Source organism: Argopecten irradians, chromosome 2, assembly GCF_041381155.1.
Source record: "Argopecten irradians isolate NY chromosome 2, Ai_NY, whole genome shotgun sequence".
Classification (NCBI taxonomy): Eukaryota; Metazoa; Mollusca; class Bivalvia; order Pectinida; family Pectinidae; genus Argopecten; species Argopecten irradians.
Genome location: NC_091135.1, coordinates 46,809,357 through 46,826,122, shown reverse-complemented (window position 1 = coordinate 46,826,122; position 16,766 = coordinate 46,809,357). Strand labels below are relative to the sequence as shown.

The window sequence follows — 16,766 nt, the reverse complement described above, 5'->3', positions numbered from 1 at the left end:
GACTAGCTCACAGTTATCATTGGTTACCTTACAAAAAACACTAACTCACAGTAGCTATTGCCTTGGTTACCTTAAGAAGAAGAAGAATTCAAAGTAACTATTGCCTTGGTTACCTAACACAAAAGACTTACTCACAGTAACTATTGCCTTGGTTACCTTACAAAAAAGACTAACTCACAGTAGTTATTGCCGTGGTTACCTGACAAAAAGGACAAACCCAAAGTTCCATAGATACTGCATATAAACATGATGATCTCATTGAGATTCTTTCTGTATGAAGACTACACGGGTATTCACTTTTCTACATTAAAAACACTTGTATATAATTGTGGCAGACATTTGATTATTATGTGGTCGGCAACATAATAAACCTTTGTCAGGGTTGAATGGTGGTCTGCCATTCATCTACACAGAAAGATATGTTAACAGCCTTTATGCAGTGTTGTGCCAAGTTTTGTGTTACCTCCCCTTATTCCTAGTAACACCAGATATCTGGTTCAGAAATCTCTGTGAATGCATGATGATCGGGAAGATAATCGCTACAGCTAATGGCATATAGATATCATACACTCTACACTTACAACACATGTTGCATATAAAAGGATGTGTTTTAAAATGTCCAATAAACTAGCCTTAAAACTCTAAAGTGGTAGAATGTCATACACCTTAACCCCTCAGCCACAACTTTCAGGGTGCCAGGTTATAAAGAAGATTGTAATATTTCATTTCATGGAAAAAAATCTCAGAAATGAATGAGTATGCTTGTTAAACACAGATAATGAACATTTCATTTTTCTATTTTTACTTAATTTTCATAAACTTTAAGATTTAGATATTCCTTTGATAAACCTTGTTTTGTATATAATTGACTTAAATTTTCACTAACAAGTTCTTATGAAAGAAGGAAATTCTATCTTTAATTTCCATAACATTTAATTCAGGCTTTACATTAAATGACACATAAATGTATCTTAAATTTTAATTTTCTCCTTTTATTTCTAATGCTAATAGACAAGTTTCAATTAGAATATTATAACATGATTTTTTTAATTATAAATACATTAATGTATTCAAATTATAGTTTGGGGAGAGAGAGAGATTATATCATTTCTCTTACATAATCTATCCCTATGTCCATGACTTGTACATTGACACTCAATAAACCAGCACTATGTAAACATGTACTGGTATATCTGATCATCATTACGTTATTATGTACATGCTAAGAGCAACTAAGCTTCATGAAAATTAATGAATTTAAAATAATTTTAAACATAACTACAGTAAGATTTTAGATTGTCACTGATGCCAGACATGAAACTGAATCTCTCACTAAAATAATTGGTTTACAATATCTGCACATAAGAATATACATATAAATCTTACCAGGTTTTACCTGTATAAATCCTTACCAACTTGTATAAGATTGGCCACTCACCTGCACTCTGTTTGTAGTTAAGTAAGTATTGTCCATTATCCCCCTTGTAGTTCACCATATCGCTGATTATCCCCAAGGTTTTAGTTCTGCTCTGAAAGTTGTGCTCAGCCTCAAGTCCTGAAATTAAATTATGCAATGAATGCAAGGTGCAGGTAGGTACAGTATCCAGTACAAAAACAGCCAGTTTTGATTGGCCAGTTTTAGGATCAGCGGCCTATTGGCCGGAGCAGCTGTACAAGCAGCCCCACGTGTTACTGGTATATTAAATCTAAAATGAATTAACCCACCATGGTACTTGGATAGCTTTAAGCTGTGGGATAAGCATTCATAGGTTGGATTAACAACATAAGTGTATGCTAAATATTCCACTTTGGAACACATGAATATTCAGGCGAATCAACCTTTGAATCTCCATTCACAAGGTTATTTCTGAACACGAACCTTAAAACAGAACAAGCTGTCTGTAGGTCTCCCAACAATCTATATCCTCAGTCCAGGGGTCCTTTACACGGGACAGGTAATTCTCAACGTTATTATTGACAAAGCTACTGTCAGATTTTGGCTGTTGTGGTTGAGAGCTGTGCATGTGTAGACACCCTACCTAGTGGTATTCTGGTATCCACATCTGTGTACGTCACTTTCACAGCAGCTAACATCAATACTGTCGGCGTTACACTACCGAAAATAGCCACCAACTCTCTGCTTTCAGTCTCCCCATGGTATATATGCAATTAATATTCATGATAGCACTAGGGACTGCACTCATCATAAATTTACCACAAACTGCTTTGTAAAGATTATGTAAGATTTAAATTACCTGAAATAAGGAACTCTAATTATACTGTATTACATACACTTGTGATTAATCTTAGATTAATTAGGCATTATTTGGTGTCATGCTACTTTTAATTAGATAGATTAGGTTAAACTTCTTACATAAAACTATAGCTTTTTCCCTTCAATTTAAGAATAGTTGAGTTAATGAGGTTCACAGTAATAATAAACTCCCTTTCCTCAAAGACAATTCCCCATATATAACAAGCTGACACAATTGAGAGGCATCGCTTGATCTTAGCCACTCAACTTAAGCACATTAAAGCTGGAAAATAACACATCTACTTCATATTTGGACAAAATATCAAAATATCAGTATAAAACTAAATAAAGGGCCATAACATCAATGTTTCCTATTGGTATCAGAACAGAGTAAGAACCAACATAGAAGCCATACATATTACATCATATTCAGATGTTCGTCAGATGACTGGTTCTCATGTTGCTGGGATCAAATGCACTGTATTGATCAAACAGTATCATGTGGTTACCTCTACATAATCTGTAACAATACTTTATTAGAGTCATCTCAAAGGTAAATTTGTGACATATGTAGAAATACAGGTATCATTGGTGGTTTTTGTGTGATTAAAGCTATACTGTAATACAGAACTATATATGGATTTGATAATGAATAGTGTGTCAATATTGGGAACAGATGTGCTAGCAAAAGCAGTAATTTTTATCATAAACTTTAGATTATTGTTGACAGAGTCCAATCTTAAAATTCAGGTTCTCACACTGACAAGCAATAGATGATTAATCTTTTTCTCACTCTGGGTGGTAGGATTACAAAGTATAGTAAAGTTGAATAAGATTATTTAAATATAAATCATCATTGTAATCACTTGATACTATCATTTGAGTAGAGTCGCCTGGTTTCCTGCAATGGATTTAATATAACCTCTAGATAAGTACAGAACAGTGTGTCCTTTATACATACCGTAGGTTGATTATTATAAAATCATGATGAGCCTTTCCATTTAAGACAGATCCCTGTAATAAACTTTTCCAGGTCTCCAACTGTTTCATCTGCCTGTTATAGACAGGTGCCCTTGCCCCTTTGAGACAGAAGTAAGTAATTGAGCTCAGAATGATTCTGACCAGTATGCTCTCTCTCATGCAAGTGAGGCAAGTAAATAGACAAGATTTTTTCTATAAAAGAGCTGTAAAGCTCAAAGAAAGGTTTAGAGTATCTAAGACCTATAAATTTATTATTAAAGCTTTAAAGGATAGCTATATTAATATACCGTGTGGAAGCAACAGTAAAAAATAAAGCTCGTCTCATGCTAGGGTTAAAAGTTATGGCTTAAAACCAAGCAATTACAATCGGATTTTGTAATGGTGCTAATCGGGTTTTATAATTTAATGAATGAAGTGATGTCTTTTATAACAGATTTTAGGATTAATGTTAATGGATGCTTTGCTAACTGTAAAACAAAAAAAATGTACACTGTATTCTACACAATCAGGGGGCATTCCAAAGACTACTACTACAAAAAGAAATTTAAATATCAATAGAACCTGGGCAGTGGTACATATCATTTAGATATACAATAATGACCTACTAACTTACAACTGATTGGCAGAATAATTACTGATCAATCACTGATCGAGGGACACCGTGTGACAGGACCCCTTCCTGAGGCTCTGGCTAGCTACAGGGATAAACTTACCATTAAGTCAAGGTGTCCCAGCACGATTAGATGTGGAAACCTTCTATGACTATGGATAAGGACAACCAAATTGTATTTCTCTGGCCAGGCATATAATGCTAATCTATAGCTGTTTGTTAGGTGACAAGTGTATAGACGTCACCTGTATGATTCAATTAATTAATAGCCCAATACACCTATTTATCTGCGGAAATAATTCACAAAAACTGTATAAAGGCATTAGTGTATAACAACTTTATAATCAAATTACGTGCTAAAATTTAATTAATTTATCTTAATTTTAAATGAAAATTAAAATGTTTTAGTACTTGTGTACTACTATAAAGGATTACCTGGTATACAGGTCTATTAGGATAATAATATAATGGATAGGAAAGCATTGGTAGGACAGAGTGACCAGATTTACATATATCTGTCAATGAACAGTCATTTTCAATAATACAACAGAAACACTATTATACCCTAACATTGCACAACAAAATATTTTAAAGACTAAAAATTCAACTAGACAACTAATGTGGACATCCTGTATCCCACTACATGATGGTAGGAGACAACTAATGTGGACATCCTGTATCCCACTACATGATGGTAGGAGACAACTAATGTGGACATCCTGTATCCCACTACATGATGGTAGGAGACAACTAATGTGGACATCCTGTATCCCACTAAATGATTCAAGGAGACAACTAATGTGGACATCCTGTATCCCACTACATGATGGTAGGAGACAACTAATGTGGACATCCTGTATCCCACTACATGATGGTAGGAGACAACTAATGTGGACATCCTGTATCCCACTACATGATGGTAGGAGACAACTAATGTGGACATCCTGTATCCCACTACATGATGGTAGGAGACAACTAATGTGGACCTCCTGTATCCCACTACATGATGGTAGGAGACAACTAATGTGGACCTCCTGTATCCCACTACATGATGGTAGGAGACATCTAATGTGGACCTCCTGTATCCCACTACATGATGGTAGGAGACAACTAATGTGGACCTCCTGTATCCCACTACATGATAGTAGGAGACAACTAATGTGGTCATTGATACTTTACACAACAGATTTGCTTCTATAGAATTTCAGATATAAGGGTTAAATACTTTACAGAGTTATTATCAAACGTTCAAGTGTATAAGATATTTTTATTAAACATGTTTCAAACATACTGCTTTATGAATCCATTTTATATATGTTTTATCGGATACAAAATATAGTTTCTGATCGATCAAAGGATTAGAACACAATATAAGTTACTGACTATGAATGTTACATAGAATATGAAAAAATGTATGATACTGTTGGCCCAGCATTGAGTCAGGGTTAAGCTACTTATAGAAAATCACATGGAGCAATAGAGATTTATTACAATTATAATACAAAGATTAGACAAAAGCTGAGCAATTTAGAATCAAATCATAATATACTTACATAACTTAATGGAATGTTAAATCCATGTCTGTCCCATATATGTCAGTCACCTGTAATATCCATGTAGTAGTCAGATTTAAGCAGATTACGGACGTTAACTACAGTTCCTGCAAGGACCTACCAATCCCAAGCTAAACCTATAGAGAACTTAGTGTCCATGCCTTGTCCACATGTCCTTCAATGGCCAGGATCTATGGATTAAACCAAAACCCTGTTTTCACACAGTTTGAATGACTTTAAATCAGGATAAAGTGCTGATTGGTGTGTAGTGATCGTTTTATAAGTTGGTTAGCAGGTTAAAACGTCTGGCTACACCTGTCATTGTCTGCCTGGTAACGTAAGGACAATCACATATCAAACTTTGGATCACATATGTGTATCACATGTACCTTACTGTGACATTATATGGCACCAAGGTTCTTTGGCTCATATACCCTATTACACAGCAGTCGGAATGATTAATAAAAAAGACAGCGACAAATTAAAACTATATATGATTTTTAGTTTATATTTTCCAGAAATGAAGTTATGTGATATTGGTGAAGTTTGAATTCCTTAAGTTTATCATTGACATGTTAATACACAATACCGCGTATAGCCTTTGTGTTTATGGAGTCCAGAAACATCAATGGAATAACTACGGCTGAAGTAAACTGAGCTCCATATAAATATTTGCTCCCCAGCCTTGCAACTCCTTTATACTCCAATCGATCAGCATTATAATAGTGTACAATTTGAGTTTATTTAGTGTTTGAAACCATTATATCCTGTTTGTTTTTTCTCTCGCTATCTGAAGAAATCAAAATATGTTAAGGGCTATTGGACTTGACAAGGTCAGTTGTATAAGGGTATATACAGATTGTCTTTTCATGTATTATTTGATACCAAAGATACCCATATTTTTCTTAAGGTTTTAAATTTTTTCTTAAGTTTTAATTTTACATAGACAAATACATGTAACGAAATGGAAAAATAGAAAATTAGAAAAACCAGTAAATAAAATTTCGCACATCTTTACTGTATAAGGAATATTGCCACCAAGTTTGATTGAAATCTGTCCAGTTGTTTAGGAAAAGTTGCTGTTAAATCATTTTGCATAACTCTGCAAAAGCGGGAGGTAAGGTTCCTATATAGATTACTGCCAAATAGGGGTTAGGTTGGTGCTATTGCCTATCTGCACCAATTAAGACAACGTATAGCAATTTAAAAAGATTATGCTGAAAGTAATGTAACAGGTACTGTTCCAAAGTCATTTACAATAATATGGCCTACAATTTACCATATAAAGTAAACTTATCTATTGAAAAGATTAGAATAAAGTCTTTTCTTGTATTTAAAAATCTCTCTTTACACCGAATCATAATGGGCCTATCTCAGTTTAGTAGCACCATGGTTGTGGCTGTCACTGGTACATAGGTACCTAGTGTATGGCTATCTACGTCAGAAGGTGATCAAGTTTACAGGTACCAGTCTTTTGTATTCCAGCATATTTGTTCAATATTACGCAGACGAGAGGATCAATACATACTGTAGTGAATCTTATTCTACAGTCTGGCCAATTTTATAATGATATATATATAAACCATTCGTGAGATAACAGCTAAATAGCGACAGATAATACACCAGCTGATCCAGTAAAACAGTTGATGATTGGCTCATAAAAAAAAGAAATCTATACAAACATTTATAAATAGCACTAAGAAAGCATGATAATGTGAAGATTACAAAGAATTTCATGATAGCCTCTTCGTTATATTCCCAATAAATTATTTCAATAGGCAGGATAACAATGCTACACATGTACTGATAGCTAGGTGTCACAGCTGTAGATACATGTACACTCGTAAAACATGTTTATTACAGTTACATAATCTTAATACATACAGGTAATTTGAAGAATTATTTTTTTCTTGGTCCTAACCAACTTCAAACTAAACACATTACTCCGACATTAAAATTAAGTGAAAAGTACCTTTGATTGTTGACATAAAGGCTTTCGATAGTTTACAAGTTTAGTTCTATACTTAATAACAGTTAAACAATAAAATGACAAAATATTTGTATCTATAATGAATAAACAATTCATTATCCTCAAGGATGGAACAGCCATTTCAACAGCTATCTTTCGTGATTGCAGACATGTCAATTATGATGTCACAATGACAATGCTGTAAAAAATAAGCGAATGGTAGATCATGCACTGAACAATGCTCAGTGTTTGGTGAGGTTACATAAAAACGTAAATATGTAATCTGAATGGTTAGCAAATATAGGTCACTGTTAGGATATATTTAGGTCAAGGCTGTATAAACAGTATATAAACATTTTTATTGCATTGCTAATATATACGTAGGTCAAGACTGTGTATCAATGGGTCAATGTTGCAGTATAAAGGTCAAGGCTGTGGATATATGGGTCAGTTTTGTTACTGTAAATTTAGATATTAGGTCAAGACTATGGATTAAAATTATTCTTAGTAGTGGATATATAGGTAAATGTTTTAGAAAGATATTGGGGATAAATCATAATTATTAACTAATTAAGATGAAAGAATGGGTTATCCTATATGTAGGTCAAATCTGCGGATATATTAGTGTAGGTTATTGATATAGCAACCAAAAGTATCGATGTGTGGGTTATAATGGGCAAGATATTTCAAGGTTAAAATTTATAGCTGTACACAGATGATTAAGTGATTATTTAGTAAAAATTGTCAATACAATTGTAATTGGTTTTGCTAATTGTTGATGATGCCTACCTTGTAAATAACGATCACCTTGCAATAGCATAGCTCAGTATCTGAATCAGAATCTGTGAGAGATAAATACAGAATCTGTAAGAGATAAATAATAATGTCCACTTGCTTCAAAATATTTGGCGAAAGTTCCAAATGAACAGAATACTACGGTATATCATACAGTATATATACAACAGTACTGGTATCTGATTGGCAGCTCTATTGAATACTGTTAACCACGTATTTACAATGGATCAATGCCTTTCAATAGTGTATTGTATTTGAATTGAACATACATTTTTTAGTTTATTGAGTTTTGTAAAAAGATGCTAAGGGGAAATCAATACTTTTGAAAAGAATATGTTACTGTTTTGTCTCTGTGTCAACTGATACCAAAGATCTTTTCAGGAGGCATTGTAGCAATAGTGCTCTCCTAAACATATTGTCCTATATATCATTGTTTTTATGTCAATTGTAAATACTAATGAAGAATTATTGCATTGTACATATATTACTTTATCATGTCAAACGTTGCATTATTCAAAAACTGAATACATGTGTAGAAGAATAGGGAAAATACACATATGATTCCTGTTGAGTGCCCCGACCAGAAATCAAACCTGGGTCTCCAGCGTGGAAAACTATGGCTCTACTGACTGAGCCAAAGAAGCATGCTCCGTCAGCTGAGTGACAGAGACCGTATTTAACACTATGTACAAGCCACACCAGCCGGCTCCTTTTACACACATATTCAATGTGTCATTTACATATTATATTGTATACCTTTCATTTATATGTAATTATTCCAAATGCAACATATTTCCACATTTCAACATTTGTATTCGTTATGTTGCATTTGTATCATAAAAAAATAATATGTATTCAATAATTTGTTTTAATATTCATAAACTTTTAATTTGTGTTCTATTACATTTATATTCTAAAAATAAAGATGTGAAAAGTACAGGCACTCTATAACACATAGTACATGGTATATATAGTGAGCTAAACTACCATTGGGTAAATTTTGTTTTACATCCTTGGACAGCAAATATACATTTACTAAGTAAGGATGTGCTAGGTATCGGAGGTGGAGGACATCAGGAGTACCTGGAGAAAAACCACTAACGTATACTTCACTCAGTACCTGGAGAAAAATCACTAACATATTCCTCACTCAGTACCTAGAGAAAAACCACCAACGTATACCTCACTCAGTACCTTGAGAAAAACTACTAACATATACCTCACTCATTACCTGGAGAAAAACCACTAACATATTCCCCACTCAGTACCTGGAGAAAAACCACTAACGTATACCTCACTCATTACCTGGAGGAAAACCACTAACATATACCTCACTCAGTACCTAGAGAAAAACCACTAACATATTCCCCACTCAGTACCTGGAGAAAAACCACTAACGTATACCTCACTCATTACCTGGAGGAAAACCACTAACATATACCTCACTCAGTACCTGGCTGGAGAAAAACCACTAACGTATACCTCACTCAGTACCTGGAGAAAAACCACTAACGTATACCTCACTCAGTACCTGGAGAAAAACCACTAACATATACCTCACTCAGTACCTGGAGAAAAACCACTAACGTATACCTCACTCAGTACCTGGAGAAAAACCACTAACATATACCTCACTCAGTACCTGGAGAAAAACCACTCACGTATACCTCACTCAGTACCTAGAGAAAAACCACTAACATATTCCCCACTCAGTACCTGGAGAAAAACCACTAACGTATACCTCACTCATTACCTGGAGGAAAACCACTAACGTAAACCTCACTCAGTACCTGGAGAAAAACCACTAACATATACCTCACTCAGTACCTGGAGAAAAACCACTAACGTATACCTCACTCAGTACCTGGAAAAAACCCACTAACATATACCTCACTCAGTACCTGGAGAAAAACCACTAACGTATACCTCACTCATTACCTGGAGAAAAACCACTAACATATACCTCACTCAGTACCTTGAGAAAAACCATTAACGTATACCTCACTCAGTACCTGGAAAAAACCCACTAACATATACCTCACTCAGTACCTGGAGAAAAACCACTAACATATACCTCACTCAGTACCTGGAGAAAAACCACTAACATATACCTCACTCAGTACCTTGAGAAAAACCATTAACGCAAACCTCACTCAGTACCTGGAAAAAACCCACTAACATATACCTCACTCAGTACCTGGAGAAAAACCACTAACATATTCCCCACTCAGTACCTGGAGAAAAACCACTAACGTATACCTCACTCAGTACCTGGAGAAAAACCATTAACGTAAACCTCACTCAGTACCTTGAGAAAAACCACTAACTTATACCTGACTCATTACCTGGAGAAAAACCACTAACGTATACCTCACTCAGTACCTGGAGAAAAACCACTAACATATTCCCCACTCAGTACCTGGAGAAAAACCACTAACGTATACCTCACTCAGTACCTGGAGAAAAACCACTAACGTATACCTCACTCAGTACCTGGAGAAAAACCACTAACATATACCTCACTCAGTACCTGGAGAAAAACCACTAACATATACCTCACTCAGTACCTGGAGAAAAACCACTAACATATACCTCACTCAGTACCTGGAGAAAAACCACTAACATATACCTCACTCAGTACCTGGAGAAAAACCACTAACATATACCTCACTCAGTACCTGGAGAAAAACCACTAACATATACCTCACTCAGTACCTGGAGAAAAACCACTAACATATACCTCACTCAGTACCTGGAGAAAAACCACTAACATATACCTCACTCAGTACCTGGAGAAAAACCACTAACTTATACCTCACTCAGTACCTGGTGAAAAACCACTTACTTATACCTCAACCAGTACCTGGAGAAAAAACCACTAACTTATACATCACTCAGTACCTGGAGAAAAAAACCACTAACTTATACATCACTCAGTACCTGGAGAAAAACCACTAACGAATACCTCACTCAATACCTGGAGAAAAACCACTAACATATACCTCACTCAGTACCTGGATAAAAACCACTTACATATACCTAATTCAGTACCTGGAAATCGTCTCACTTGGGTTTCAAAATTGCAAAACAGAGGTGAATGGCTAGCATTAATGTGTCCCCAAATCTCTTGAGTACTGAGTTTTTTTTAGTAGTATATATATATAGCATGTGTGAAATCATTACTTGCTTTCTCCTGTGTATGTTGCCAATGCAATGCTGACATTAGAAATACTTCCTACAATATTTCATACTAAATTTAGCATAATGGAGGCAGCAAGTTACATAGAAAATGCTGTCTGACACGCAAACTCAGAATAACAAAACATCATTGTTATGTATTATCTTTTGAGCCTATTTGGTATGAAAATGAGAGAGGCTTTTGGGATGAAGAAGTAAGTAAGTATAACAAATTAGCCATATTTAGGTATCTTCCTGCTGGTCTGGCTTATACTCCACCAGAAAATCTGAAAAAAACAGTTGCGTAGGAGTCTGCCTAAGAAATCAATGCACCAGAGAGATCAACTACCATCCATCATTCTTATTCCTTCTCACAGCCACTCATAGGTACAAAGTTAGACAGATCAGGGATAGATTAGACAAAAATTACATGACATGTTAGGATTTTGTTAGATACATCTTTAACAGTTTCAACAGAATATAAATGTATTTAAACTATAACGTCACTCAAGGTCATTACAAATGGAGGAGGCAAAGCAACCTTGCAATGTTGCCTTAGTTATGTTATTTGTGTAGAACATATTTTCCGTGCCAGACATTCTTTCATTCATAGCTAAGCTTAGTGTGCAGATTGGTAATTAGAGGTAAATACTCTGTACACTTAAAAACATTGTTATGTTTAACCTTTATTGAGAATGACAGATTTATTCCTTCACAAATTTTTTTCTCACCTGTTAGAAAAAGACTGCCGTCATTTATAGTTGGCCTCTAATATACAGCAGCTGTGTTATACAGTAACCTGGCCAACCCAAACAAACCTCCCCTGCTCTCTCCTTCAAGTATTGTAAACAATGCTAATGATTGACATCCACTATTCAAAGAAAGAATTTGAGATGACATGAAACATTTCCTGATTCCTGGCAAAAGCTTATATTCCATTGCAGCCAGTGGGAACCTGGTGGACCAAAACCTCACACAGATGTCATAGAGGTGTTCCAATACACAATATGTCAGGCATTCTGCCATTTAAATGGTTTCTTACATCAATTATATTAAATCTTAAATATTTTGCTAGTTGCATATCTCAATCATATTTGATCCATCTGCTTCTGTAATTGGCTATTATTTTCGTCTACTCCAAGGTTAGTGCTAATTAACCACAATGTCAACATAAACTTATAAACATATGGCACCAAAGCCGATATCTGATAACGTACCTCTACACATAATTGCTACTTAAAACTCACAGCCTCACATTTTAAGCATTTCCAGAATTTTTATTGTAACTATTGGTTACCTTGATTATACAGATGATGGCAATATGTACTGGGTAAAATCCCGTATACTTTTCAATATATTTTAGCATGGTCTATAATCTAGATCGCCTTTCTATGATTTTGTTTTGTGTAATGTTATCTATTATGAAGTGGTTTTGACCTATCATATTTATGTAATCTTTTTTTCACTGGATGTTGTTTTGGTTTACTCTTGTAATTTTTCTTTGCCATCTCTCTATAAGTTCCATGTTTTTAACAGCTGTGAATGACCATCTAAGAAATTAGGCGATGGCTGTAAACATCTTGTATTCATCTGCTTGTAAAGCAAATGTAAACAAGAAATTCAACTTTGATTTGCAGACACCTTACTTCATCAAATGATTATCACATAAGAGAGAAACAAATAGATTATAATTTTAAGTCACAAATATTGTTTTTTTTAGGTAGCAATCCATAAGAATATCATATGGGTGTAATTAATATAATTCATAGAAATTGGAGGTAATATTTTTTTTATTTAATGTTGAAAATGTATAAAAACTTTCTCATGTCCCGAGACATTATATTACATTAATTGGCATTTGTTATATACTTAAGTTAATGGCATGTTAAATGTGTAAATCAAAATTTACTACTCTCTTCATCATTGTCAATTGATAGCTATAACATAAACATCTTCAGTAATGATTATAGATTACAAAAAACCTAATCCAATTTCTCTGTGATATCAAAACCGATTAAACAAACTTCTACAAATATAAATATTTTAAAAATAAATCAGTCTTTGTATGATAAAATTGAATTTGAATTGATATCAATCAGGAAATAGGAATTCATTGTATTTAAGTTTGTATTTACTGTTGCATATACATTATACACACTATATAGGTTAAGAAAGGATTTCTCATTTCAAGCCTTTGTTTTTACTCTATTCAAACTTCACATTAAAGAAATACATACACCGGTAGATAGATAGTTGGTTTTATATTCATTTGTTCAGTATGCAAAATATTTGTTTTTAATTTATTTAACTTTTTATATCTTAATACCTGTAATTTTATGCAGTGCTGACAAAATTAAGGAAATAACATTAATGATTAAAACACTTACATAACATGATATGCTTTTTTAAAGATGCTCCACCGCCGACAGAGCATAAATGATATTCATTACATGAACAATTATTGGTGTTCAATCGTGTGTATTTATGTCTAATTAACACAAAAAATAATATATGTATTTTCATTTTGCCTTTTGTGCATGCGCAATCAGTACTTCATCTATATGTGATATAGTGCGTCGGAATTTTTTTGGGATGCAATTGATTATTTTACATATTTTTAACTTGACGTAGAATTAGACGCTCAAACTTATCAATGGTGCATGATAATGGTGAAAAGTAAGTAGTTTTTGTAACTGAAGAAAAATACTAAATCGTCTGCTCCTGTTTTTGATAGTGAAAAAATAATATTTGTCGGCGGTGGAGCATCTTTAAAAGAAATTTGTCCTGAAATCTCCAAGGGCGTATTCAGTTAATAAAACAAGGACATAGTCATTCAGATCCCCCGCCAATGGAGATATCAAAACTGAAGTAAGCTTGATTGTGGAGACTTATGTGTATGAAAAAAAAAACAGGAAAAAGGAAGTTGAGCTAAAGAAAGATGGAGTATGATTCAAGTAGAGCGGGGCTGCAATTGTTGAATCAGGTATACAGCCTTGACATTTATATTAGACTATATACACAAAGATGGGTGGAGTTTTGCAAAGTAACATTTACCTACCATTTACCATGATATTTTTAGCAATGTTTCCATGGTTACGGAAAAAATGCAAAAAATGAAAACCTAAAAATAGCAAAAGGCACTACTAGACCATAAGACTAATGTGTGGTTTCGTGGAAATATCTCTACTGGTTTTAGAGTTATGCTCCGGAAACCATTCGTACGGACGGACGGACAGATGGACGGAAGGAAGGACGGACGGAACCCATTTGTATATCCCCTGCCAACTTTATTGGGCGGGGGATAATTACTACTTTTGGAATGTAGTGTGTATTTGTTTGTTTTTTATTTCTTTTCTCAAATTAATTTGGTTTAGTTTATTCTATATGGAATATCTACCACACATCAGGATTCCAAAATTTGTGTAAAATTAACAAAGATGTATATTAAATAACCTACCGATACATAATAGAATATCAAATTATTTTGTATATTATGGAATCCTGGGTAAGATTTTTGATTCAGTTCTACTATAAAATGTACTGTATTGCTCCTTACAATTAAACAACAACCGAGGATGGCTTGAGACACAAAAAAATTCAATTTATTTACTTGATTTATCTTAATCAATTTTAAGACTTTGAAACATTTTTGAGATCGATTCCAAAAATTACTTTGGGACACTCATTATAGGACCAAGACAGATTTTTGGGATTGATCCCGAATATCATTTTGGTAGAAACACTCCTAGGACTAAAACAGACTTTAGGGATTGATTCCGAAAATCTTCCATTTTGGAAGACATTTTCCTGGCCTTCAAAGTATCAGTCCGAAAACCATATCTTATATATTAGGAAATACAAAGTTACTAATGAAAAAGTTGTGTCTATTTAGCATTTCACACAAGCATCAGTCACTTCTTACACATGTATAATCCTTGAAATACACAACGAAAAGAGGAACACCATAATCTTTTCCTCTTCTAAAAAAATCTTTGTTGAATACACCAGGTTAAGGAATCAAAAGGAAGCCATAGTACCCAAAGAAAAGCCAGTCTGACCAGAGTTCTCTCAGTAGTAGTATTTGTTTTGTCCTGGTTTTGAACTCGTAAAGGTCCCGAGCAGGGCCAGTGGTAGGTTATTACTCTATACAATGTAAATACCTATGTATCACTTATAGTACTCAGTCAATGCAACCCCCGACATCTGTTTAAGTCGATACATTGTTCAGAAGAAATACAGAACATTGAACCCTTGTAAAGGGAAATCCTATTAATAACCCCAGGAATGCTACATCAGGTACAATTGTGAATGATGTTTTTACAGGTTTCCTTATATAAAGCCTCTATAGCCTTCATGGTATTAAGCCAATGTCATTCCTCAAAATAAAATGTTGTAGACTTAGAGCCAAAAATCCTTCCAAGTTCTGAGCTTGATGGTATATTATAGTAACAGCTCAGGATTAGCTGTTATTGATGGCACTAGACCATCATATAATTACATACCTGAATGCCAAACCAGCAGCAGACTTTCATATACATCTGATCCAGTAATTCGTTTTAATAAAAGCAATACTATAGACATTTTTGTTACAGACAATTATTATACAAATATTATTACAGTGTAACTGATAAAAAGTTATTTCAAATTTTGTCTTACTAAGTATGAACTATAATTTTAAGACTTAAACATTTTGTCTTACTAAATAACAACTGTAATTTTAAGACTTTGTCTCTTACCTGTAATAACAGACTTGATGAACTATGTACAGCCTTTTCCTGATCAGTGTTTAGCAGTAAATTGGCACATGAGTAAGGTTGTTGAAGGGAGGTAACACTTAACTAAGTACAAACTAGGATCTGATAGTCAAGATGATCTAGTTCAAAGCTAAATATACCAACAGTGTTACTGCTAAAACACATACTCCCTGTGATTCCAACCTATAGACATTTTCTGTTTTATCTTAGCTGAAACACTGTGCAAAAAAACCAATAATAAATTATTTCCAATTAAATTTTGTCTCTCATTAAAGGCCCAATACCTTTCCGGAGCAAAAAATAAATGTTTCTTAAAAACATTAATAACAGCAGGAAATAAATCAGATGGCCTAAGCTGAAGTTACAATACCAAACATATGCAAGATTTCCTGCGTAATACATGTATATGATAACAGTGGAAAGACATTCCGTTGTTTTGCCGTTTGGCGCAGTGATAGTCCACTACCGCCCGGTATTTAGCATGACGGCGGGAAACATAAGACGACCTGCATTATGAAAATTAGCGTTTTATTTATATCAATCAAATTGTTCAGAAGGTGATGATAAACGTAGTATTAACGGTAAGTTAATAACTTTTGTGACTCTACAAAATTATCGATCTCGTTTTACCTTCCCATTTTAAAAATCAAAAGCCGTTCCGGAAAGGTAGTGG

General features: G+C 34.1%; 1 protein-coding gene across 4 annotated transcripts in view; it reads right to left on the bottom strand.

Moving 5' to 3' along the window:
- LOC138315707 (b(0,+)-type amino acid transporter 1-like) overlaps positions 1 to 16,766 on the bottom strand; it is a 96,214-nt gene that overhangs the window by 30,744 nt on the left and 48,704 nt on the right. The window contains exons 1-2 of one of the 4 annotated variants that reach the window (XM_069256930.1): positions 5,399 to 5,770; positions 1,439 to 1,555 (exon numbers count right to left, since the gene is read on the bottom strand). In XM_069256930.1, coding sequence (XP_069113031.1) covers positions 1,439 to 1,496 — 58 coding nt within the window. In that variant the 5' untranslated portion in view covers positions 1,497 to 1,555; positions 5,399 to 5,770. Of the gene's footprint in view, positions 1 to 1,438; positions 1,556 to 1,879; positions 2,085 to 3,215; positions 3,347 to 5,398; positions 5,771 to 16,766 lie in introns of those variants that run through there. The other 3 variants (XM_069256933.1, XM_069256931.1, XM_069256932.1) reach the window with 3 other exon arrangements.